Source organism: Heterocephalus glaber, unplaced genomic scaffold (assembly GCF_053883595.1).
Source record: "Heterocephalus glaber isolate CG9 unplaced genomic scaffold, H.glaber_assembly_v1.0 deba00001509, whole genome shotgun sequence".
NCBI lineage: Eukaryota > Metazoa > Chordata > Mammalia > Rodentia > Bathyergidae > Heterocephalus > Heterocephalus glaber.
In genome coordinates, this window is record NW_028258325.1 from 32,301,220 (window position 1) to 32,324,809 (window position 23,590).

Below are 23,590 nucleotides of genomic sequence, written 5' to 3' on the forward strand. Positions count from 1 at the left end.
GCACAGGAAATAATAGTAAGAATCAACAAATGGGACCATATCAAATTAAGAAGCTTCTGCACAGCAAGGGAAACAGTAAACCGAGACAGCCTACCAAATAGAAGAAAATTTTGCCTACTACTCTTTTGACAGAGGATTAGTATCTATTATATATAAAGAATTTTTAAAACTTAACACCAAACAATCCAGTAGCCCAACCAATAAGCAAATGAATTGAATAGACATTTCTCAAAAGAAGAAGTACAAATGGCTGATAAGTATGAACAAATGGTCAGCATCTTTGGCCATTAGGGAAATGCAAATCAAAACTACAGTAAGGTTCTATCTCACCTCAGTCAGAATGGCTATCATAAAAAAAAAAATTGTTTTTCGGTATTGGGGAATGAACTCAGGACCTTGTGCTTGCAAATCAAAAAATATTTTAAAAAAACAATAAATTCTGGCAAGAAAAAAAATATTCTGGCAAGAATGTGGAGGGAAAAGAAATCCTACACTCCTGGTGGGAATATAAATTATCACAGCCATGGAAACCAGTGTGGAATTCCCTAAAAAAGCTAAAACTAGCCAGGCATGGTGGCACATATCTGTAATCCCAGCACTCAGGAGGCTGAGGCAGGAGGATCGCCACGAGCTTGAGAACAGCTTGGGGGCCAGGGATTTAGCTCAGTGGTGCCGCTGCCTGCCTCGAAAGGGCAATGTCCTGAATTCGATCCCCAGAACCAAAAAGAAAAAGTTGAGAACAGCTTGGGCTACACAGTAAGTTCAAGGCTAGCCTGGACTAAATAGAGAGACCCTGTCTCAAAAAACAAAACAAACAAAAAACCAAAAATAGAACCCAGCTGTACCATCCTTTGGTATATACCTGAAGGAACTGAGGTCAGGATACCAAGGGATACTTGCATATCCATGTTTACTGTGGCATGATTCACAATAGCCAAGTATGGAACCAGCCCAGGTGCCCACTGACAGATGAACAGATAAACAAAATATGATATATACACAATGGGGTAGTATTCAGCCATGAACAAGAATGAAGTTATGTCATTTTCAGGAAAATCCACAACCATAAACAAAATATTTTCATGCTTCTATGTTTCCATCCAGCCTTTCCACATACATTTACCAACTAAAATGTTTTCCATGGTTTTTTAGTCTTTATAGTAACAACCAACATCATTATTTTGTGGTGCTGGGGATTCAGGGCCTTCAGCATGCTAGGCAAGTGGTCTACCACTGAGCTACACTCCCAACCACCATAATTATCTTAATAGTATAGTATAACAATTTGGTGATTTGATGAAATACGATTTAGTCACCTCTCTCTTTTAATTCTTTCCTTCTCTTTTTCTGTCATAAGCAATGTTCCAATCACTCCCTTTGGGCATACAGCTTTTAGTTTATTCAAATTATTTCATTTTGGTGATCCCAGGAATGGGTTGCCTATTTTAAAAATTGTTTTAAATGTTTCCAAATTTTTTTCCACCCATTTTATCCATCGGTGTGAGTGTTGACTACCTGTTGCACAACACTGATGGCTCTGTTTCTGGCTAAATGACCTTGAAGAATGATGTAAAGGAGGTTATCATCTACATGGTCCACTAAGGAAAATGGTGCTGGCATTAAAAGCTGCAGAAGCTGGGCATAGTGGCACATACCTGTGATCCCAGCACTCAGGAAGCTGAGGCAGAAGGATTGCCACAAGTTCGAGGCCAGTCTGAGCTACATAGTGAGTTCAAGGCCAGACTGAACTATGGAGAGACCTTGTCTCAAAAAAAAGCAGGAGTCCTGGGCTCTAGTACTAACTCTGCTATTGCCCATGATTTATGTGTCTATTTTTGTGCCAGTACCATGCTGTTTTTGTTACTATGCCTTTGTGGTATAACTTGAAATTAATTATTATGAAGTTCTAACCTTGCTTTTTTTTGCTTAGGTTTGCTTTGGCTTTTCTGGTTCTTCTGTGTTTCCATATAAATTTTAGGATTTTTTTTTCTAGCTCTGTGAAGAATGTTATAGGATTGATTTCTGGTTTTTGGTTTTTGGGGGTTGGGGCTTTTTTTGGTACTGGGGATCAAACTCAAGACCTTGTGCTTGCCAGGCAGGCATAGTGCCACTGAGCTATAGTCCCGGCCCTTGGTAGGTTTTTTTGAAACAGGATCTCATTATGTAGTTCAGGCTGGGCTTGAACTCACTATGTAGCCCAGGCTGCCTTAAAGCCTGGCTGTCATTGGAATTTTGATGGGGATTGCACTGAATCTGTAGAACACTTTTTGTTTTTTGTTTTTAAGACAGGAGTTCAGGCTGTCCTTAACTCACTACATAGACCAGGCTGGCCTCAAACTTTCAATGATCCTTCTGCCTCAGCCTCCCAAGTGCTGGGATTACAGGTGTGTGCCACCACACCCAGCTGTAGATCACTTTTTGTAGTATGGCCACTTTATCAATATTAATTCTGCCGATCCATGAACATGGGAGGGCTTTCCACCTTCTAGTGTCTCCTTCAATTTCTTGTCAGTGTTCTGTAATTTTCCTTGTTGAGATCTTTCAGCTCCTTGGTTAGGCTGATTCCTAGGTATTTTTTAAGTGACTGTGAATAGAGTTGTTTTCCTAATTTCTTTCTCAGCCTGTTCATTATGATTGTACAGAAAGTTATTGATTTTTCAATAATGATTCTGTATCTTACTACTTTGTTGAATTTACCAGCTCTGGAAGTCTTTTGGTGGAGTCTTTAGGGTCTTGTAAGTTTAGGATCATCTTAGCTATAAATAAGGATAATTTAACTTCTTCTTTCCTATTTGTATCCCCTTTATATATTTCTCTTACCTAATTGATCTGGCTGAAATCACAAGTCCTATATTGAACAAGAGTGGTGCAAGTAGAAATCCTTGTCTCATTCCTGACTGTAGAGGAAATACTTTCAGTTTTTCTCCATCTGGTATGATGTTGGGATGTGGAGTTGTTGTGTTTTTTTGGTACTGGGGATTGAACTCAGGTCCTTGAGCTTGCAAGGCAGGCGGTGGAACCACTGAGCTAAATCCCCAGCCCCTGGGATGTGGAGTTTTAAAAAAAACGCTCTTTAACAGTGTTCATTTAACAATTTATTAAATAGCTTTCACAGCAGACAAGTTTGCAATTCACAGAAGATACTTCAGCCAAAATCATACACAGATCTGAAATTTAACTTCTGACAAATGACTGGGGGAGGGTCCTTAAATGCCCTGGGGTGATTCCTCACAGCCTTCCCACAAGGACCGCATGTCCGCCTGACCTCTACCTCCTCATCTCTGCTTCTGAATTGGGCCTGCTATCTTATTTGCTTCCTATCATGCACAGAGTTTATCTGAGTATGGGCTTCCAGGGATCTCCAAGGGAGCAACACATGGGCCTGGAGTGGAACATGAGACCTTAGGCCCCGAGCGCTGCCTCAAGGAAGACACAGCTCACTACCTGGTTAAGCTACTGAATGTACAGCACAAATGTTGCAGCTCCCTACACCTATCATCCCAAAGGCACAGCCTTATGCAAGAGAGCAAGGACCTTGGAAATGTGTAGGATGGCTGTCATGCAAGGTTCCCCTACCAATCCCATTCTAGTGTCCCCACGGACCTTCTTTAAAGTATCATCTAGAGAACCCCTGTAGCGACCCCTGCTTAACCACAGTTTGTGTCAAACTCACTATCTCAGAGCAAAACCTTTTACCCTGTTACTTGGCAGACAGGATCAAGTCATAACCGCACAGGGACAGAGTCCCCCACCCATTTTCTGTGGAGAATGCAGTGCTGTCTTGGGCCCAGAGCAGAGATAACCTTAGATCCCTTGATAGGCTGTGCAAATACCAGCCAAGGTGAGAGTCGGTAGAGCCCAAAGGTTATGACAAGACCTGCAAGCACACATCCAGGCACGCAAAGCTAATGCCTCTTGCTGCCTAAGCTGTAGTCTTCTCCTTCCAATGCCCATGTAAGCAAGAATTTATCACAACTCTGGTCGTCTTCCAAGGAATCTCTAGACATCCAATGGAACATCTACTTTGAAGAAATTCACCCTGCTAGATTCCCGGTAGGCTGGTGAATTCCCACCAGGACTGAGCTAATTCCCATTAGCACTGCTCCTGGCCCTGCCTTCCACTCCATTCAGTGTCTGATGGCCTTCTGTTTGCTAGGCAGCTGTTCTATGGCTCCGCTTATCCCTGGGTTCAGAACTGGAGACGCACAACCTGATGATCAGTGTGTCTTCTAAGAATGAAAATGCTAAGGGCATCAAGGGATCAAGTGACCACTTAGAATAAAGCAAAGAATGCCCCTTTGGGTCCTGATAATGCATGATTGCTTTTGTTTTGAATCAGAAAAGAAAGAAGGAAGGAAGCAAAGAAGGAAAAAAGGAAGGAGGAAGGGGGGAAAGAAGAAAGAAGAAGAAAGAAAGAAGAAAAGAAAAGATAAGAAGCAGCTCCCAATCCAGCATTCAAGAGGCTGTAGGAAGATCGCTGTGAGTTGGAGGCCAGCCTGGGATACATAGTGAGATCAAGGCCAGTCTGAACTGCATGAGACCCTGTCTCAAAACAAACAAACAAACAAACAACAGCTCTCAAGCCTTTCCCAATGTGACCCCCAGAAAAGCCCAGAGAGTGGCTGAGACTATTTATAACGCAGTCTGTTCTGAGCCCCCGTGATTCCTCCCAGAAGCTGTAAGTGCAGGCTGGGAGCAAGGGAGGAAAGCATAGCTTGAACACTTCTCTGAGAGTAAAGCACTCCTAATGATCCTTGGGGACCTGGCTACTAAATGATTCTGGGACCTGCCAATAAACTGAGTAAGACCAGCGGCCAGAGGTACTGCAAGGCCGCTAGTCCTCCAGAAAATCTTTCAGGGAAGGACTGAAATATGCTTTTCCCACATAAAGCAAGGTGGCACCAGTTTTGGGGTCCTCAGCCCTTACATCAATGGCTACTTTCCCTGGCCTAACAAGATTTATGGAATGTTTTCAGATCCCAAGGGTCTATCAGGTTAGAATTCATTGCTCATAGTCAGATGCAGTGGTGCACCCTGTAATCTCAGCTATTCAGGAGGCTGAGGCAGGAAGATCAAAAGTTTGGGGCCAGCAACTTAGCAAAACCCTGACTCAAAATAAAAAATAACAACCGGGGATTTAACTCAGTGGCTCCGTTGCCTGCCTCGAAAGCACAAGTGCCCAAGTTCAATCCCCGGTACCAAAAAATAAAATAAAATAATAAAAAATAACAAGGGCTGAGGATGTAGCTCAGTAGCCCTGGGTTCAATTCCAAGTTCAAAAAAAAGTCTCTAGGCTGGGTCATAGAGACCTCAACTGAAAAATGTAGCATCCAGGAGGCCAGGCCGTTGGAACATCCATCATGTGTGGTACAGTGCTTCCCGTGTACTCCATGTGCATCCTGTACACACACGTGGGCTCTAAGTCCACACCCAGCCCTCGAAGGACATCAGGGGAGCACTCTCGCTCTTCCCCAGTGCACCAAGAGGGCTCCGAAGGCTGTGACCGGCTCAGGCTACACAGTGAGCACCGCCCTGGGCCGTCGCTTTCCTGCTCCGCACAGCGGCTGCCGCCTTCCGTGGAACCCTCACGACAGCTAACGCTCATGTAGAGCGAGCTCTGGGCCCAACGACGCTGTCCTAAAGCCACTCCCGTGAACTACTCAACCCTCACAAGAGACCCCCGGGTGGCTCAGGATCCGGAGCCTGTGCTGTCTCGGACTTCCTAGCCAGGCCCACAGGGCAAGCGCGAAGGCGTAACCTCTTTCCGCACAAGGAGACCCTGCACTGGTACCCACCCCGCGCCCTCCCTCCTCCCGGAAGGGAGCAAAGCAGAGGGAAGTCAGATAGAACCTGCACCAGGTCCTGCTGGAGAGTTTTAGGTTGGAAGCACTGGAAAAGTCCACAGGGGTCTCCTACTTCACCTTATAATTCATTAATTGTATTTTTTTGTTTTTGAGACAGGGTCTTGCTATGTAGTCAAGGCTAGCCTTGAACTCACTATGATAACTCAGGCTGGCCTCAAACTCACAGGGATCCCCCTGCCTCAGCCTCCTGTGTGCTGGGATTACAGGCCTGGGCCACCATGTCCAGCTCCTGCTTCATTAATTTTGTCTATGAAACCAGAAGAGGTGGCACATGCCTGTACGCTCTGGGAGGCTGAGGCAGAAGGATCAAAAGTTCGGACCAGCCTGGGCAATTTAGCAAGGCCCTAAAAAAAAAAACAACAAAAACTGGGCGTGGTGGCACACATCTATAATACTAGTACTGAGGCAGGAGGATTCCCGAAAGTTCAAGGCCAGCCTGGGGTATTTAGGGAGCTCCTGCCCTAAAAGGGGGAACAGCAACAACAACAACCTCCCAAAAAAGAAAGCAACAAGGGGCTGGGGATTTAGCTCAGTGGTTTCACTGCCTGCTCCGCAAGCACAAGGACCTGAGTTTGATCCCCAGAACAACAACAAAAAAAGAACGAAACAAAACAAATCCACAAGAAGATTCCCTATCCACATTACAGCCCTTGTGAGTGAGGACAATACGGATTGATAATACATATTTTCTTCTTCCTAGGCTCACGCGAAGGTTTGGCATAACTACAACAGAAACTTCCGCCCCCATCAGAAGGGCTGGCTCTCGATCACGTTGGGATCCCACTGGATTGAGCCAAACAAGTCGGGCAGCCCGGTGGACGTCCTCAAGTGCCAGCAGTCCGTGGAGTCTGTGCTCAGCTGGTTCGCGGAGCCCATCCACGGGAGCGGGGACTACCCCGAGGGCATGCGGGCCGCCCTGCCGCTCTTCTCCGAACCCGAGAGGGAGGAGGTGCGGGGCACAGCGGACTTCTTCGCCTTCTCCTTCGGACCCAACAATTTCAAGCCCCCGAACACCGTGGCTAAAATGGGGCAAAATGTGTCACTCAATTTAAGACAAGTGCTGAACTGGATTAAACTGGAGTACGGTAACCCTCGAGTCTTGGTTGCTGAGAATGGCTGGTTCACAGACAGCCATGTGAAGACGGAAGACACCACTGCCATCTACATGATGAAGAATTTCCTCAACCAGGTTCTTCAAGGTCGGTTATGCAATTCAAAAAATGGGATCTTTACAGGGTATTTAAAGTTACCTTTGAGCCTGGTATGGTGGCACAGGCTTGTAATCCCAGCACTCTCAAAGGCTGAAGCAGGAGGATAGCAAATTGGAGCCCAGCCTGGGCAATTCAGTGACTTAGCAAGACCCTGTCTCAAGATAAAAAAATAAAAAAGGGAGGGGCTGTATCTCCATATGAAGGCCCTGGGTTCAGTCCCCAGTATAACACACACACACACACACACACACACACACACACACACACACACACACGCAGATATGTTTAAAATCTCCTGTCATTAGTACTTTAAGATGCTTCTTGAAATTCTGATCCTGATACCTGGTCAGGTATAATGAGGCATGCCTGTAATCCCAGCACTTGGGAGGCTGACACAGGAGGATCCCCAAGGGTTCGAGGCCAGCTTGGGCTTCACATGGAGACCTTATCTCAAAATCCAAAAAAATAAAATAAAAAATAATGAAATTCTGATCCTTTTAGTCTGTACCATGACTGAATGATGAAAGTCCTAAAGGCAAAGCTGAGTCATTTCTATTGCTCCTGAAGATTTCTTCTGTTCCCTGCTTATCTAGACCTCATTCCTTTTCCACCACCCAAGCAGTGACACCTACAGGTGGCTCATGAGAACAATGGAGCTGTAGACCAGCTCAGGTTCTGCCTGCCCTAACCGGGCAGAGCTGGGCTCCGTTCCACCAGAACATAAAGAGATTCCTTGTGGATCTTCCTACAGCAGTGCAGCTCTCTGTAGGGTCCCAGTTCTAAAGGACACTCCAAGTACTGCAGGTGAAGGATCAGCTTAGGACAGAGCCACCCCTGCCTTGGGCCACCTGAGCATGGCTGGGTGCCTAGGAGAACAGGGCACGACCTACAGGGCTTGGGTCAGTGCCATGTGCCTGGGCAGATGGTGCCCTCTCCACCTCTCCTCAAACCCTGCACCATCAAGGGGCTGAAACCAGGGTGGATGAAACATATTCACCTGCTGGGAATCTCTTCCCATGGATTTTCCACCTTTTAGGAAAGGAATATCATCAATAAGTCCCCCAAAGTGTACAGAAATGAGGGATTTCTAGGAGAAATGAACACTTTTAAGAAAAATGATCCAGGACTAATTTGAGTATTTGCTGTTTTTTCTGCTGCTATTGATCTTCATATTTCATTTTTACCCAGTCCCTACAAGTTATTGAATGAGAGTTTTAAATCTGGAACAGTCCTTGAAGATCATTTTGTCCAATATTTTCTATTTACAAATGAGCACCTGGCAGCCTTCCTAGAACACACGAGGGCAAGGCCTGGGGCCCTGCCCTTCAGCCCAGCTATTTCCATTCTCTTACATCACTTTGCTTCTTTTGCCTACTTATATCCACACTTATGTTAATTCTAAGAGCTGATTTTTTTAGTCCTTGAAGGATCGGTTCACAGAATGGATAGAAATGGGAAGCAGCCCAAACTTGAAATGAGAAACTCTTAATCACTAGCAGAAGGTTCTGGAAATTATCACTCCCCCTACACAGATTTTTCACATTAAATCTCAAAATATTTTACTTATTTATATTCTTTTTTGTGAATTATTTTTATTTAATTTCTCTGTTAATCTTTTTGTAATGATAAGGGATCAAACTCAGGGCCTTGCCCATGCTAGGCAAGTGCTCTACCACTGAGCTTCAACCTCAGACTTCAGGAATATTTTAAATTTGAACCTTTAACTGTGTCATTCAGTTGTGGGTGGTGGTGTGTGAGTTAGAGGAGGGAGTCTCATTCTGGATACAAATAACTGCCGTTTTTCAAGTATAAACATGCATTTTCTATATGACATAAAGATCCTGCAAAGTAGGGAAAGGGTTGGTTTCACAATATGACCCCTACTGTGTCACTGCAATTGCAAATATGAGCTAGAATGTTCAGCCCTTAGAACATGTCTGTTTTCTTTTCTCTGCAGCCATAATGTTTGATGAAATACAAGTTTTTGGTTATACTGCCTGGTCTCTCCTGGATGGCTTTGAATGGCAGGATGCTTACACCACCCGCCGAGGGCTATTTTATGTGGACTTTAATAGTAAACAGAAAGAAAGGAAACCCAAGTCCTCAGCACATTACTATAAAGAGATCATACAAGAAAATGGTTTTCCTTTAAAAGAGTCCACACCTGATATGCAGGGTCAGTTTCCCTGTGACTTCTCCTGGGGTGTCACTGAATCTGTTCTTAAGGTAAGTGGCTACTTCCGGATTAGCCATTAACAGGGAGAGAAATGCACGATGCCCTATTACATTTACAGCGTGACAGCTAAGAGATACCCAATACCATGGTTATTCCAAGGCTGTGAAGGGGAGTTGGGAAAGAGGAAGAGAGGGCCAGAACTCATAGGTGGTGGTGAAGAGGCTGCCTTTTGGGTCTCCGGTTCATGTGCACCTCTGAGGCCTGACAAGGAGTCAGCCTCTGTTAAGCCACTTAGACTAAGAATAGGATGAATAGTTTGCCAAGAAGTATTAGATTGCTTTTTCAAAAATCAGCCGGGAATGGTGGCACAGGCTTGTAATCCCAGTACTCAGGAAGCTGAACCAGGAAGATCACCACAGATTTGGGGCCAGCCTGGGCTACATAGTGAGTTCACGGCTAACCAAGACTACATAGTGAGACCTTGTCTCAAAAACAAAAACTAATAATAATAATAATAATAATAAAAGAAAAAAGCAAGATCAGCCAAAGGATCCATGACTAGATGCTGAGTAGACAGAAGACTAGATGGGGACATTGGCAAAATGAAAGTACTGTACTGTAACATTTTAAAATATTACTAGAGGACGTCCAGCCTGAGAACCTCCCCCCGAAGCAGGCGTGCAGGGGAGGTGGCAACTGTGGCAGAGGGCAGGGGTGGCAGCGCAGGGTGGGGGCGTGGGGAGGGCCGTCAATGAGGGCCAGGCCGGCCAGGCCCGGGGTATTAGGCCGAGGTGGGAAGCGAGGAGGGAGACAGCCGGATGGGAGGCGGGTGGGAGCAGGAGGCAGAGGCTGAGGGTGCTCGGGGAAGGGGCTTGTGGCATGTGGTTGCAGGGAGGGCTGGACTCAGCTGTCATGAGGAGGTAGGAGAAGGTGAGAATTGGACTTGAGACGTTTCCTGGAGGGAGGTTTTGAAAGTGTTAAATTGCAAGTGGGAGGGGGAAGGGCCTAGGCAAGAATTTGGGTGGAAAAGGAGAGAAGGAAGGTTTGGGGACTGGAGAGAGTGTCGGTGTGACAAGGCAATGGGGAAAGGGAGAGACAGGAGGAAAGTTTGGGAGGAAGGGGAATGGGATGGGAGATACGACAGTGGAGCTGCACGGGTGATAGATTCGGGGATTTCCCTTACCCCCATGGCAAGGAAGAGAGCCGAGTTAAGCAGCCTCACTTGCAGCCAATTCTAATTGCCAGGCCCTTAGCTTTTATTTATTTTTTTTTTTATATTTATTTATTCCTATATCAAAAATAAGAAATGTTAAATTTAAAAAAAAATAGAGTTGAGTGGAGTGCTGGTGTGTTACTGTTTTGCTGACCCTGCAAAGAAGATGCAAGAAACAAACACTCCAGCATCATTTTCTCTTTATGAATCTCTCAACTACATAATTGCATCATTTCATCCAAAATCTGAGATGCCTGATTAAGACAATATTCACTAAGCCCTTTGAGCTTATATTCCATGATCCCTGATCCTCAGATTTTAACATTCCTTTCTTCCCTCAGAATTTTTTTTGTTTTATAATTAAAGGTAAAAACCCTCTACCCCCACATGGCTCCCAGCTTTCACCTGCAATGCTTTAATTAAAAAGGCAAGAGTTATACACAGGTGTTCTTTCTGTCAGGATTCATAGGCTCTTTGCAGATCAATCTTTTTCACCAATTTGTCGGAGGGGCAGATGTATTTACAATGGACCTCTCAGTCTCTTAAGATCCATTTCTGCCTGAGCAATTGCATCCTTGAGTTGACTGTATTTCTCTAGGTCAAAACGTGACTTTTTGGCTCCTTTATGGAAAAATAGTAAGTATTGTCTGTCTCTGGCTTCTGGATAAACATATTCCTGGTGCATCATTACAAAATATGCATACATGGCCATGGCACTTCCATAAGTGATGAAGTAGGTAACCGGCTCCATGATGTCCCAGGAATTTTCCCACCAGGTGAGCCGGGCCAAAATGCCAAACTGTGTGGCCATGTAGGCAAGGCCACCCCATAGCACCAAAATGGTCCTCTTCTCAGCTTTTCGGCTAATTTCGATTCGTACCTTTTCCAGGGGAGCCAGCTGCTGTTTGAGATCCTCTAATCTCTCGATGAGCTCCCTTTCCTTGTTTAACTGGTGCCGTTCAATGCACAATGTAGTGTACAGCTGCTGGACTAGTGTCTTCATGTCGTTCAGTGTTGCTGCATTTTCATGGCTTAAGAGGTCTCTCTTTGGTGGCCGTACATGATATGTTAAGTCATTAATGACCAACTTGAAGTCATCGAGTAGGAGGAGGAGGTCTATCCCTGTTGAGGCAGCAACTCGAACACCATCTGGTGAATAGATTGCAACTCCATCAATTCCCCGATCCTCTTCTTGCAGCTGTCGTAAAAACACACCAACAGAGTCGGAGATGGGTTTGAGTGTGAACTGGCAGCGTTCACGCCGGGATGGTGGCCTCACAGATATCACGGGTAACCCATTTTGATAAACTACTGTCACATCATCAGAGGGCACAACAGTACTACAATAAACAACTCCCAAATTCTGCCAGGAAGAGAGCCTCTGGTGCACCTGTGAATGTTCAAGTTTCCCCTGCGTGAACAGGTCACACCATCAATACCGTCCGGTGGTGTTGATGCTGCCGCTGGCGGCTGACTCCCAGCCCCGGAAAGCAGCCAGCAGTCAGCGCGCCGCAGCCGCTGGCGCCCCCGCCTCCGCTCCGGGAGGAGAGGAGCAGCAGAAGCCGCCAGGCCCTTAGCTTTTAATAGAGTGGGAAGGGCAGGAGGGAATGGTCATGTGGGTTAGGAGAATTGGGGTTGAATGAGGATTCAACTGGATTTGCTTTCCAAAAGGCTCTCTAGCTTACTGCTTCCTTGTTTTTCCTGGTTACAGAAAGAAGGGGAAATGGGGAATCTGGTGTGGAGTATGGAGGAGTAAAGGACTTTTCTGGTTTTTAGTAATTAGCAGTAGAAGACTGGGAGAACAGACATGGCTATATTGCAGCCCTGTATGCTGACAAGTCTGAGGAGAAAACAGAAAAGACAAGACTGGCATCTAGGCAGGCTAATTCAGAGTCCTTTAGTTCTCAGACTGTTCTTTTGCTCTTTAAGTGCTAGGAGAGAGGGAATCAGTATACATATATAGAAAAACACTTCCTCCTGACATGTAGATGTGTGAGTGGGTATTTTGTTCTCATTGTGTGCTAGTTAGAGGAAAGGGCAAAGATAGAATTTGAAGGATAGTTCTAGTCTGATAAGTGATGGGAAGAAAGTGCTTTCTTTGACTGTAACCACTTTCTTCCCAGTTCTCTCTAAAGATGAAAGACAATAATAATTTGGGGGGTCTTTTGTTTGTGTTTGTTTCTTTTTTTTTGGTACCGGGGATCGAACTCGGGACCTTATGCTTTCGAAGCAGGCAGCAGAACCACTGAGCTAAATCCCCAGCCCAACAACAATAATTTTGTAACAAAATAAATGGAATAAAGAATTGAGAAGGACGGTGAGAAAGTTACCAGAGGGTAATGGGCTTTCCTGGAAGCTGTCCAATTTGAGACTTTTCTGGCCATGAGACATTGGGACTGGAAATTCTTAGAGCTGGTATTATTTTGTGAATTGACTAACAGGCAGTTAGGGAAGCTTAAAGGTTTTGTTGTGAGTCAGTTCTTTATCTTGGAGTGGATCAATTTGATTGAAATAGCCTTAGGCGGGCCAGGGATTTAGCTCAGTGGTTCTACCACCTGCCTTGAGAGCGCAAGGTCCAAAGTTCGATCCCCAGTACCCCCCCCAAAAAAACCCCCCAAAAAACATTGAAATAGCTTTAGGCTTCTTTGAATTTTTGCGACTGAAATTGACTAGCTCTGTCAAAATAAAGCTCCAAATTTGATTCCCTAAAAAAATATATATATATATATATATATTACTATATCAAACTGGATGTGGTGGTACATGCTTGTAATCCCAGAATTTGGGAGGCTGAGGCAGGAAGACTGCCACCAAGTTCAAGGGCAGCCTGCACTACATAGCGAGACCCTGTCTCAAAAAACCAAAATAAATAAATTTTTAAAATTAAAAAAATACTAAATCATATACTAGATCATACTATTCTCATATATCTCTATCTTATCTTTTCTAGTCTCTTAGAGTATTCTTTTCTACTCCAACATTTTATTTTGAAAAATTTCAAACCTGTAAAATAAAAACATATTCCTTGCATCAAGATTGAATAATTGTTGGCCAGGGATTTAGCTCAGTGGCACCATGCCCACCTTGCAAATGCAAGGTCCTGAGTTTGATCCTCGGTACCAAAAAAAAAAAAAAAGAACATGGACATTCTCCTGTATCATTACAATGTCATGCAGGTACCTAAAACATTTATTTTTATTTTATTTTTCATTTTGAGAGAGAGTCTCACTAAGTTACTAAATTGCCCAGGCAGGGCTCAAACTTGTGATCCTCCTGCCTCTGCCTCCCAGAATGCTGGGCTCACAGTATGTGCCACCACGCCAGCTGATATTTTTATTTAAGAACTAATCTGATAGCTGGCCACACAGTAGCATGTGCCCAGGAGAGTCACTTGAGCTCACAAGTTTAAGACCATCCTGGACAACATAGCGATACCCTGTCTGAGAAAGAAAAAAATAATAAAAGAAGTAATTTGATGATAAAGTGAGACCATATGAATATCCTGTTCCCCAACAATATATCCAATGGTTTCAACATAAATTCATGAAACTTGTGCAGGAGATTTAGTTCAGTGGTTCTGCCGCCTGCCTCAAAACCACAAGGTCCTGAGTTTGATTTCCAGTACCAGAAAAAAAAAAAAAGAAAATTGCCTTAATTATTTGTAGGCCATAAAAAGAGGAAGTTTTAATTATATTATTCTTTCTACATTTATTCTCTGGATTTTTTTTTTTTTTTTTGTACCAGGGACCAAACTCAGATCTTTGTGCTTTCGGGACAGGCAGGGGAACCACTGAGCTAAATCCCCGGCCCTCTCTGGATTTTTTTTGAGACAATTTTCCTGCCTCAGCCTCCAGAGTGCTAGGATTACAGGTGTGTGGCATCATACCTGGCTATACCCCTAAGTTTTTTGTGTGTTTGTTTTTGGGGTTTTTTTGTTTTCTTTTTCGGTACCAGGGATTGAACTCAGGACCTTGCGCACTTTCGAGGCAGGCAGCAGCACCGCTGACTGAGCTAAATCCCTGGCCCACCCCCAAGTTTTTTAGCACTCTCTTAGTTTTCTGGCACAAGATATCCCAGCATCACCTTATTCTTTTCTTGCCCCAGACCTGGAAAAAACCATTTCTCAGAGGATCCTGGGTCCCCTTAGTGTAGAACAGAATTTCACAAACAAATTCTGGGAGCTGGGGCTGAATTTGAGGTACATCATCTTTACCTAGATCCCTCGGCAGATTAATCACAGCCAGTTGTTGTCTACAACTAATGCTTTCTGGAGATTTTTTAAAGTAAAACAAAGCCCGGTGTGACGGCACTCGGGAGGCTGAGGCAGGAGGATTGCCAAAAATGTGAGGCCAGCCTGGCCTACATAGTGAGTTCAAGGCCAGTCTGAACTACACAGTGAGACCCTGTCTCAAAAAATACAGAACCAAAAAAAGTAAAACATTTTATTTGATCTTGCCTCGTGTCATAGCAAGATTGCGGTTTGTAAATACCCTTTTCAATGCCATGATGATGTGAGCTTTATTTAAAACACTAAAACTAGCCATTGAGGCTAGGAGGATTTTACTCAAACAATTAATTATATACAGATTTAACTTCACGCTCACATGATCAATGTTCTCTCAGTTTAATGTCCTAGATAATGGGCCGGCAGATGGCAAGTGGGCAGTAATATAGTTTTGCAATTAGGCTATGAAGGATGACACATGAGAAAACAATTAGAGGGAAAAGATTTACCACAGGTTAATTATCATTTTTCCTGGTGTATTTAAATTCAGTTGTGAGGAGAAACAGTATTCTAAAACAAAAAGAGAACTTTTGCTTGTCCTTATTAATCTTGAACTGGGAAATATTTTTCTTAAGCCCTTTGTTTTAGTTTAGACTCAAGGGCCTAGCAGGATGTTAATTGCAACCAGGGAAAACTAAACCTAAGTCATGACTGCCTTATATTTATACACCACTTTAGTTACTAGGGCAAGGGGAGCAACCGCACACCTGGGCGGTGGGTGGGACAGTTTCAGAACTATATAGTGGCTCAGCCCAAGGCTCAAAGGGTCAGACCACGACAGAAGTCTAGGACTCCCTGTGTTAGAGTTAACCGTGGGGGTTTCTGGGAATATTACTGTCCTCGGGTAGAGACAGCATTCAGTACTCTCTTCTGGGTGAATAAATGCTGTGTTCTCCTGGGGGGCTGTATATGGGATCCAAATGTGACATTGCTTGGACTTTTGAAACAGGGAGAATTAAAAGTTGCATTTAGCAAATCCAAGGAGCCCTAGCTCACCCTCATGCCACCAAACCATCTCTTGTAGGAACTGTCGCTGGGACAGAGCCTGCTCTCTAACCCCAAGTCCTGACCTGAAGGACCTCCTCCAATTTTACGTTTGCCTTTGTTTTATGACAGGGCTTAAAATGCATCTTTCATAATCGCTTTTAACTGAGGGTACTAAACCAATTTCCGGATGCATTTGAACAGAATCACATGCGACCCCACCATATAACCTGGGTTCAAAGTTCAAATGAGCTGGAAAATGGCTTCTCAGTCTTTTCTGAAACAATTTGTATTCCGAGCTGAACCCCAGATGTGGTTCCTTCCCTGTGTTTCCTGGTCTCCCTGGAGATTCTGAGGGCTGGCAAGGAGGGTAATTCTCTAGGGGAGCAGCCGGAACACACAGGTCATCAAGAAGGACAGGTGGACCATTTATTTTCTGTCTCGTGGCAAGAGGCAGCATCTTCCTCTCAAAGTGTGTATAGGAAGAGCCTCTCGTGGCCACCACAGGCTTCACCCGAGTGTGCTTCTTTCCACAGCCCGAGTTGATGGCCTCCTCCCCGCAGTTCACAGACCCCAGCCTGTATGTGTGGAATGCCACGGGCAACAGACGGTTGCACCGGGTCAAAGGGGTAAAGCTGAAAACGCGGAAGGCTCAATGCACAGACTTTATCAGCATCAAAAAACAACTCGAGATGCTGGCCAGAATGAAAGTCACTCACTTCCGGTTCGCTCTGGACTGGGCCTCTGTCCTCCCCACGGGCAACCTGACCTCGGTTAACCGACAGGTTCTAAGGTACTACAGGTGTGTGGTCAGCGAGGGCCTGAAGCTCAACATCTCCCCGATGGTCACCTTGTACTACCCGACGCACGCCCACCTGGGCCTCCCCAGGCCGCTGCTGCATGGCGGGGGTTGGCTCAACCCATCCACGGCCCAGGCCTTCCAGGACTACGCAGGGCTATGCTTCCAGGAGCTGGGGGACTTGGTGAGGCTCTGGATCACCATCAATGAGCCCAACCGGCTGAGCGACATCTATAACCGCACCGGTAACGACACCTACCAGGCGGCGCACAACCTGCTGATCGCCCATGCGCTGGCCTGGCACCTCTACGACCGGCGGCACCGGGCGTCCCAGCGTGGGGCCGTGTCGCTGTCCCTGCACTCGGACTGGGCGGAACCAGCCAACCCCTTCGTGGACTCGCACTGGAAGGCGGCTGAGCGCTTCCTGCAGTTCGAGATCGCCTGGTTCGCCGAGCCGCTCTTCGGGACCGGAGACTACCCGCGGGCCATGCAGGAGCACCTGGCCTCCCGGAACCGGCGCGGGCTCTCGGGCTCCGCGCTGCCCCGCTTCACCCAGGCCGAGCGCAGGCTGGTCAAGGGAGCCGCCGACTTCTATGCCCTGAACCACTTCACCACCAGGTTCGTGATGCACGAGCAGCAGAGGGGCAGCAGCTACGACGCGGACCGCGACGTGCAGTTCCTACAGGACATCACCCGCCTGAGCTCGCCCACGCGCCTGGCCGTGCTGCCCTGGGGCGCGCGCAAACTGCTGCGCTGGATCCGCGCCCACTATGGCGACGTGGACGTCTACATCACGGCCAGCGGCATCGACGACCAGGCGCGGGAGAACGACCGGCTCCGAAAGTACTACCTGGAAAAGTATGTCCAGGAGGCTCTGAAAGGTGAGGCTGGGCCCTCCGGGCTGGTGAGTAGGGACCGAGACAGAGGCTGGAGAAGCCCCAGTAGTGACTGTCAGATTTGTAGCACTCGAGTTCTGTCGATTGAGTTCATTCTGAAAACTGGACTGTCCCCTGGATTTTTGAAATTTTAATCATAAAGGTAACAAGCTTATTATGGAAATTTTGACATATTTTTCTAAAAATCATCTGAAAATTCACTCCCCAAGACAAGCACTGTCAATATTCTGAATTACTTCCTTCCAGGGTAATTGCTAGGTATTTTATTTTTTATTTTATTTAATTTTTGAGACAGGGTCTCACTATGTAGTTCAGGATGGCCTTGAACTCATGGAGATCTTCCTGTCTCACCTTCCTGATACTAGGGGGTTTTTTGTTTTGTTTCGTTTTGTTGGTACTGGGGATCGAACTTGGGACCTTGCGCTTGCGAGGCAGGCACCAGAACCACTGAGCTAAATCCCTGGCCCTAGGTTTTTTTTAATACAGTTGAGCTCATCCTATAACACAGTTTTGCCAGGGGTGGTGAGGCATACCTGTCATCCCAGCACTCAGAAGACTGAGGCTGGAAGATTGCCGAGTTTGAGACTACCCTAGCCAGCCTGAATTACACGTGAGACCTATCTCAAAAACAAAAAAAGTTGGGCCGGGAATTTAGCTCAGTGGTGTTGACGCCTGCCTCGCAAGTGCAAGGACCCAAGTTTGATCCCCGGTACCAAAAAAAAAAAAAGTTTTGTATCTACCCCCCTCCCCAGAACTGGGAATCGAATCCAGGGCCTCCTGTTTGGCTCTACCACAGATCTATATCCCCAATCCTCAGCCTCAACTTTTCTTTGTTGTACTGTCGATCAAACCCAGGGCCTCATGCATGCTAGATAAGCACTCTATCTCTAAGCAAGAAACTTCTTCCTTAAAATCACATTATAAATGGTCCATGTCATAAAAAATCTCAAACTTTTTGTTAATTGCTTAATATTGCATGCTATATGAACATACCTTCACATACTTAACCTTTCCTCTAACATTTGATATTTAGGGTTTCATTTTCCCTCAAAGTAGATACCTAGTGTTTGATATTTAGGAGTTCAGTATAGAATCTTTATCTTCATTTCTAATTACCACCTATAGGGCATGTTGCTCAATTATGGGGTCAAATATTCTTGACAGCAGTGTATCAGACTGCTGATCTCACAGACCCTTCCCAACATTGAGGCTTGTAACTTTTTGTTTTTCTTTTGTTTTTTGAGACAGGATCTCACTATGTAGGCCAGGCTGGACTTGAATTCACTATGTTGCCCAGGAAGGCTTCAAACTCTCCTCCTACCTCAGCCTCCCAAGTGCTGGGATTACAGGCATGTACGACCATGCCCAGTTTAAAATCTTATGTTTAAATGACCATGATAAACTTTTTTGAAGTAGCAGAAATACCCCAGAAATGTATGCATTTATTTGACAAACACTGAGCACCTAAGGCAAAAACTGTTCTGGGCACTCTTAGCACCAGTGAATAAAATCAAAATCACTGTCCTCAAGAAAAAAAAAAACCGCTATGGGGCTGGGGATTTAGCTCAGTGTTTCTGCCCCCTGCTGCTCAAGCACAGGACCCAAGTTCAACCCCCGGTGCCAAAAAAAAAAAGCACCACTGTACTTATGGAATTGTTATTTTTATGAGGTAAGAATCCACAAACAAGCTGGGTATGGTGGTGCATGTCTGTAATCCCAGCACCCTGGGAAGCTGAGGCAGGAGATTCCCAAGTTCAGGTCCTGTCTGGGTAACTTAGTAACTTAGCAAGACTCCATCTCAAAATTTATTTATTTATTTAATGTTTTGAGACAGGGTCTCACTATGTAGTTCAGGCTGGCCTTGAACTCATGGTAATCCTGCCTCAGGCTCCTAAGCACTGGGATTACAGGTGTGTGCCACCAGGCCTGGCCCATCTCAAAATTTAGTAAAGGGGAGGGAGCGTTGGGATGTAGCTCAGTGCAAAGGCCCTGGGCTCAGCCCTCCATATTGAAAAAAAAAAATCCAAAAAAGTCAAACAGATGTCTTACTTTCTTTGTTGTTTTTTTGTTTGTTTTCGGTACTGGGGATCGAACTTAGGTCCTTGCGCTTGTGCAGCAGGCAGCGAAACCGCTGAGCTAAATTCCCGGCCCTTATATCTTACTTTCTTGTTGCCGGGACACAATACCCAACATCCACAAGTTAGGGTTTTTTTAAGAGAAGAGAGAGAGAGAGAGAGAGAGGCTCTCTATGTCGTTCAGGCTGGTCCTGAACTATATAGCCCACACTGGCCTTGATCTCACTGTGATCCTCCTGCCTCAGCCTCCCAAGTGCTCGGATTATAGGCATGTGCCACTAGCCTGCCAGATTTTTGTGTGTGTTTATTTTCTGACACCCCCAAGTTAAAGGAGGAGAGGTTTACTTTGGCTCCCAGTTTGTAGAGGTTTCAGTCCACCATCAGCTTGCTCCAAGGCAGGGTGGGAGGGCAGAGGAGAAAGAGCTCATGGCTGGTGGACAGAAAGCAGGGAGCCCTCCAGGCAGGAGGGTTAAACACACACACATCCAGGCCACGCCCCCAGTGGCCCACCTCTTCCCACCAGGCTTCACCTCCCAGCATCACACACCTGTGATCTAGCCGCCTCCCCAGAGTCCCACCTATGAGCATATGAGGCTTGGGGGCGTCCAGATATAAACAGAAGGGAAGAGGGTGCCCAGGCTGAGGAAGAGCTGCTACAGTTCTAAAAGCCACAGCTCTTACGTCCCTCCCTTCCCTCTTTGACCTCATCTTTCTTCATTCACTCTTCTCAGCCACTCAGACCTCAGTCCGGACCCTCACTGGCCAGCCACACACCCACATTAAACATTAGGACTCTTGTACTTGCTGTTCCTTCACCACAACCCTCTTCACTCAGACAACCATACTGTGTGTTGTTGGTGTTTGAGACAGGGTCTCACTATGTGGTCCAGGCTGGCCCAGAGTTCTCCAGCCCAGCATCCTCTTCCATTTTTCTCCAGAGAACTTTTTACCCCTGATACAGCACTGTATCTTATCTATTTGTAGATTTTTACCCCATAAAAATTCGGGCTCGAGTATACTCAAGTATGTCCCATGCACATATTTGAAATGACCTGAATGAACTCACTAAGATTGCAAGCTTAGAGAAGGATAAGGCTTCGGACATGTCAATATTCAGAGGCCAGAGAGATGAGAAATGGTTAAAGGAGGCTGACTGGAAGCAGGTGCTGTAAAAGCTAGCTCGCTGGGGAGATGTGCTAGAGGGAGGTTTTAAATTTCATTAAGATGGCAGAAGTTACAGGATGTTTACATGAGAGCAGACAGAGCCCTGCCCCTGAGCCAGGAGAGGAATAAAGCCAGCAGGCATGGAGGGCAGCTGTGCAGGAGGCTGTGGGAGCAGAAGGGAAGCCAGAAGGTAGCTGTGACTACAGGAGTTGAACGTGTCCTCTGAGCGAGCCAGGATGCAAGCTATCCCTCAGAGAAAGGAGGGCAGCAGGGCTGCAACTCTGAGGGGATGGAAGGTTTGAGACTGACTGGGAGTAGGGGTGACCAGGAGGAAGCAACTGTGGCGACTGGGGGACACCAGAGGCTCATCTGAGGCCACAATCAGGACAAACAGGTAAGACTTTTCTGCTGATGACCTAAGTACTTTCACTTTCAGGGCTCTGCTTCTTAAATTTGCTTTTCCCCCAAGTGTTTCTGGATTACCTATTGATCAAGATTTTATTCCAGTTTTTTTTTTTGGTACCAGGGATCAAACTCAGGATCTTGCGCTTGCAAGGCAGGTGGCAGAACCACTGAGCTAAATCCCCAGCCCTCCATTTCTTTTTAAACTTATACTTTTTACCCTCTTTCCTTGAGCCATAGAAATCTTTAATGAGAATCATGTCCTTTTTTTCATGGACATGACTTGAGCTTGTCTCACGGTAAACTAAATTCTTACTCAACAATTCTTACTTCACCGTCACTTGTGAGTAATGTTGTTGTTTTCTGGTGTTTTTCAGCATACCTGATTGACAAAGTCAAAATCAGAGGCTATTATGCGTTCAAACTGACTGAAGAAAAATCTAAACCCAGATTTGGATTCTTCACATCCGATTTCAAAGCCAAATCTTCAGTAAAATTTTATAACAAACTGATCAGCAGTGGTGGCTTCCCTTCTGAGGACAGCAGTCCAGTGTGTGGTCAGACGAAGAGAGACACGGAGTGCACCGTCTGCTTGTTTCCCCTGCAGAAGAAGCCACTGATATTCTTTGGTTGCTGCTTACTCTCCACCCTGGTTCTGCTATTATCAATCACCATTTTTCACCAGCAAAGGAGGAGAAAATTTTGGAAAGCAAAGAACTTACAAAACATACCATTAAAGAAAGGCCACAAGAGAGTTCTTAGCTAAACTGATCTGATTTCTGTCGTGATAACTTAGAAATTCACTCCAGTCAACCCGCTGGGAACTTACAGAACACGGATGTGTACTGTAAAGAAGGCAGCTTGAGATCAGTAGTAAGCCAGGTGGTACCACTTGCCATCTCCCAGGGAGGTTCAAATGAATTTTCCCTTAGGCATGGTCATCAGTGAGTTCTGTTCTTGGAGCTGAAGAATATGGCTTCACCCTGACTGAGTTGAGCTTCCCTGATCTGCAGCTTCCGGAAGAATGATGAGCTGCTTCCTGTCATTCCTCCCTGGATTTCTTCTCCAAATACCAATCGCTACTGTGGCAAAGGAATTATTTTTAAAAAGTGAAAATCTGTCTTGTTGGACTCCACAGCAGATTTCTGTCATTTCTAACAAGGTGTCTTTAGGTCAGGGTTGTCCTCAAATGGAAAGCAAAGCCACAAGAGGGTAAGCAGTTACAATAGGGTAGCCAGTTACAGCACAGACTAAAACACATCAATCTTAGTTTTTCTCAAAAAAAAAAAAAAAAAAAATAGCCTTTCTAAAACATCTTTGTTGCAAGCTTTCTCTTACTAGATTTCTCATTTTTTAAAAACATATAACTCCCAAAAGGGGCTGGGGATTTAGCTCAGTGGTTTCGCCACCTGCTGCGCAAGCGCAAGGACCCAAGTTCCGGAAAAAAAATTTTTTATATATATGTATGTGTATGTGTATATATATATACATATATATATACACATACACATACATATATATATATATATATATATATATATATGTAAAACTCCTACAATTCATCCTGTAGAAAGGGCCCAGGACTAAGATCAAGAACAAGAGCCAGCTGTGTGAAGACAGGGAGGCTGCTCATGGCATAGCCGTTTCCCCTTAGCTGGCTTTATTCCTCCTCCCAATCCTAGTGATTTGGTGTACCTAGGAAATCTAAAAAGCGTAAGTCTTACTGTCACGAGTATTAGTCGCAGGACTATGCTATTATTCCACAAGAACTACTCTTTACCTGAAAAGCTTTGCCACTTTGCCCATGAATACAGGTAGCTCTTGGGGTGTATTTCTGGAGAAATACAGTGTTGGTCTAAGTGAGTTAAAACTGTTTTATAGAGTGGGCTGGGGATTTAGCTCAGTGGTTCCACTGCCTGCCTCGACCCGAGTTCGATCCCCGGTACCAAAAAAAACCACAACAAACTGTTTTATAGGACACCTTTCTACTAGAATTCATAAACCTGAATTTGAATACTCTAATGTTTTAAAATGAGCCAGGCATGGTGGCATGCCTGTAGTCCCAGTACTCAGGAGGCTAAGGCAGGCGGACTGCTGTAAGTTCAAGGCCAGCTTGGGCTACACAGTGAATTCAAGGATAACCAGAACTACATAGTGAGATCCTGACTCAACAAACAAGCAAAAACAACAAAATGAACTGTGTGCTTAAGACTAGTTTAAGGTAATTTTAAATACTGGAGACACAAAAAACTTGCATGTACACCCATTTGTATCTATTCTTTCTTCTGGTTGGTCAACATTTAACCACACATTATACATAGTAGTTAATCACTGTCCACCCATGCCAGGAATTTTAGACTACTTGCAAAGGAGCTAGGGTTGGTAGTAGCACATGCCTAAAATCCTAGTACTCAGGAGGCTGAGGCAGGCAGATCACTGCCAAATTCTAGAACAGCGTGGGCTACAGTGAGTTCAAGGCCAGGCTGAACTACATAGTGAGACCCTGTCTCAAAAAAAAAAG

The 23,590-nt window shown here is 45.3% G+C and overlaps 1 protein-coding gene and 1 pseudogene across 1 annotated transcript in view; one reads left to right on the top strand and one right to left on the bottom strand.

Moving 5' to 3' along the window:
- Klb (klotho beta) overlaps nt 1-22,369 on the top strand; it is a 43,001-nt gene extending 20,632 nt beyond the window's left edge. The window contains exons 2-5 of the mRNA XM_013067637.3: nt 6,565-7,063; nt 9,033-9,301; nt 16,270-17,413; nt 21,447-22,369. Of these exons, the coding sequence (XP_012923091.3) occupies nt 6,565-7,063; nt 9,033-9,301; nt 16,270-17,413; nt 21,447-21,835 (2,301 nt within the window). The 3' untranslated portion in view covers nt 21,836-22,369. The remainder of the gene's footprint in view (nt 1-6,564; nt 7,064-9,032; nt 9,302-16,269; nt 17,414-21,446) is intronic.
- Nucleotides 10,773-15,751, bottom strand: LOC106008201 (calcium uniporter protein, mitochondrial-like; annotated as a pseudogene).
- Nucleotides 22,370-23,590: the final 1,221 nt, after the last annotated feature.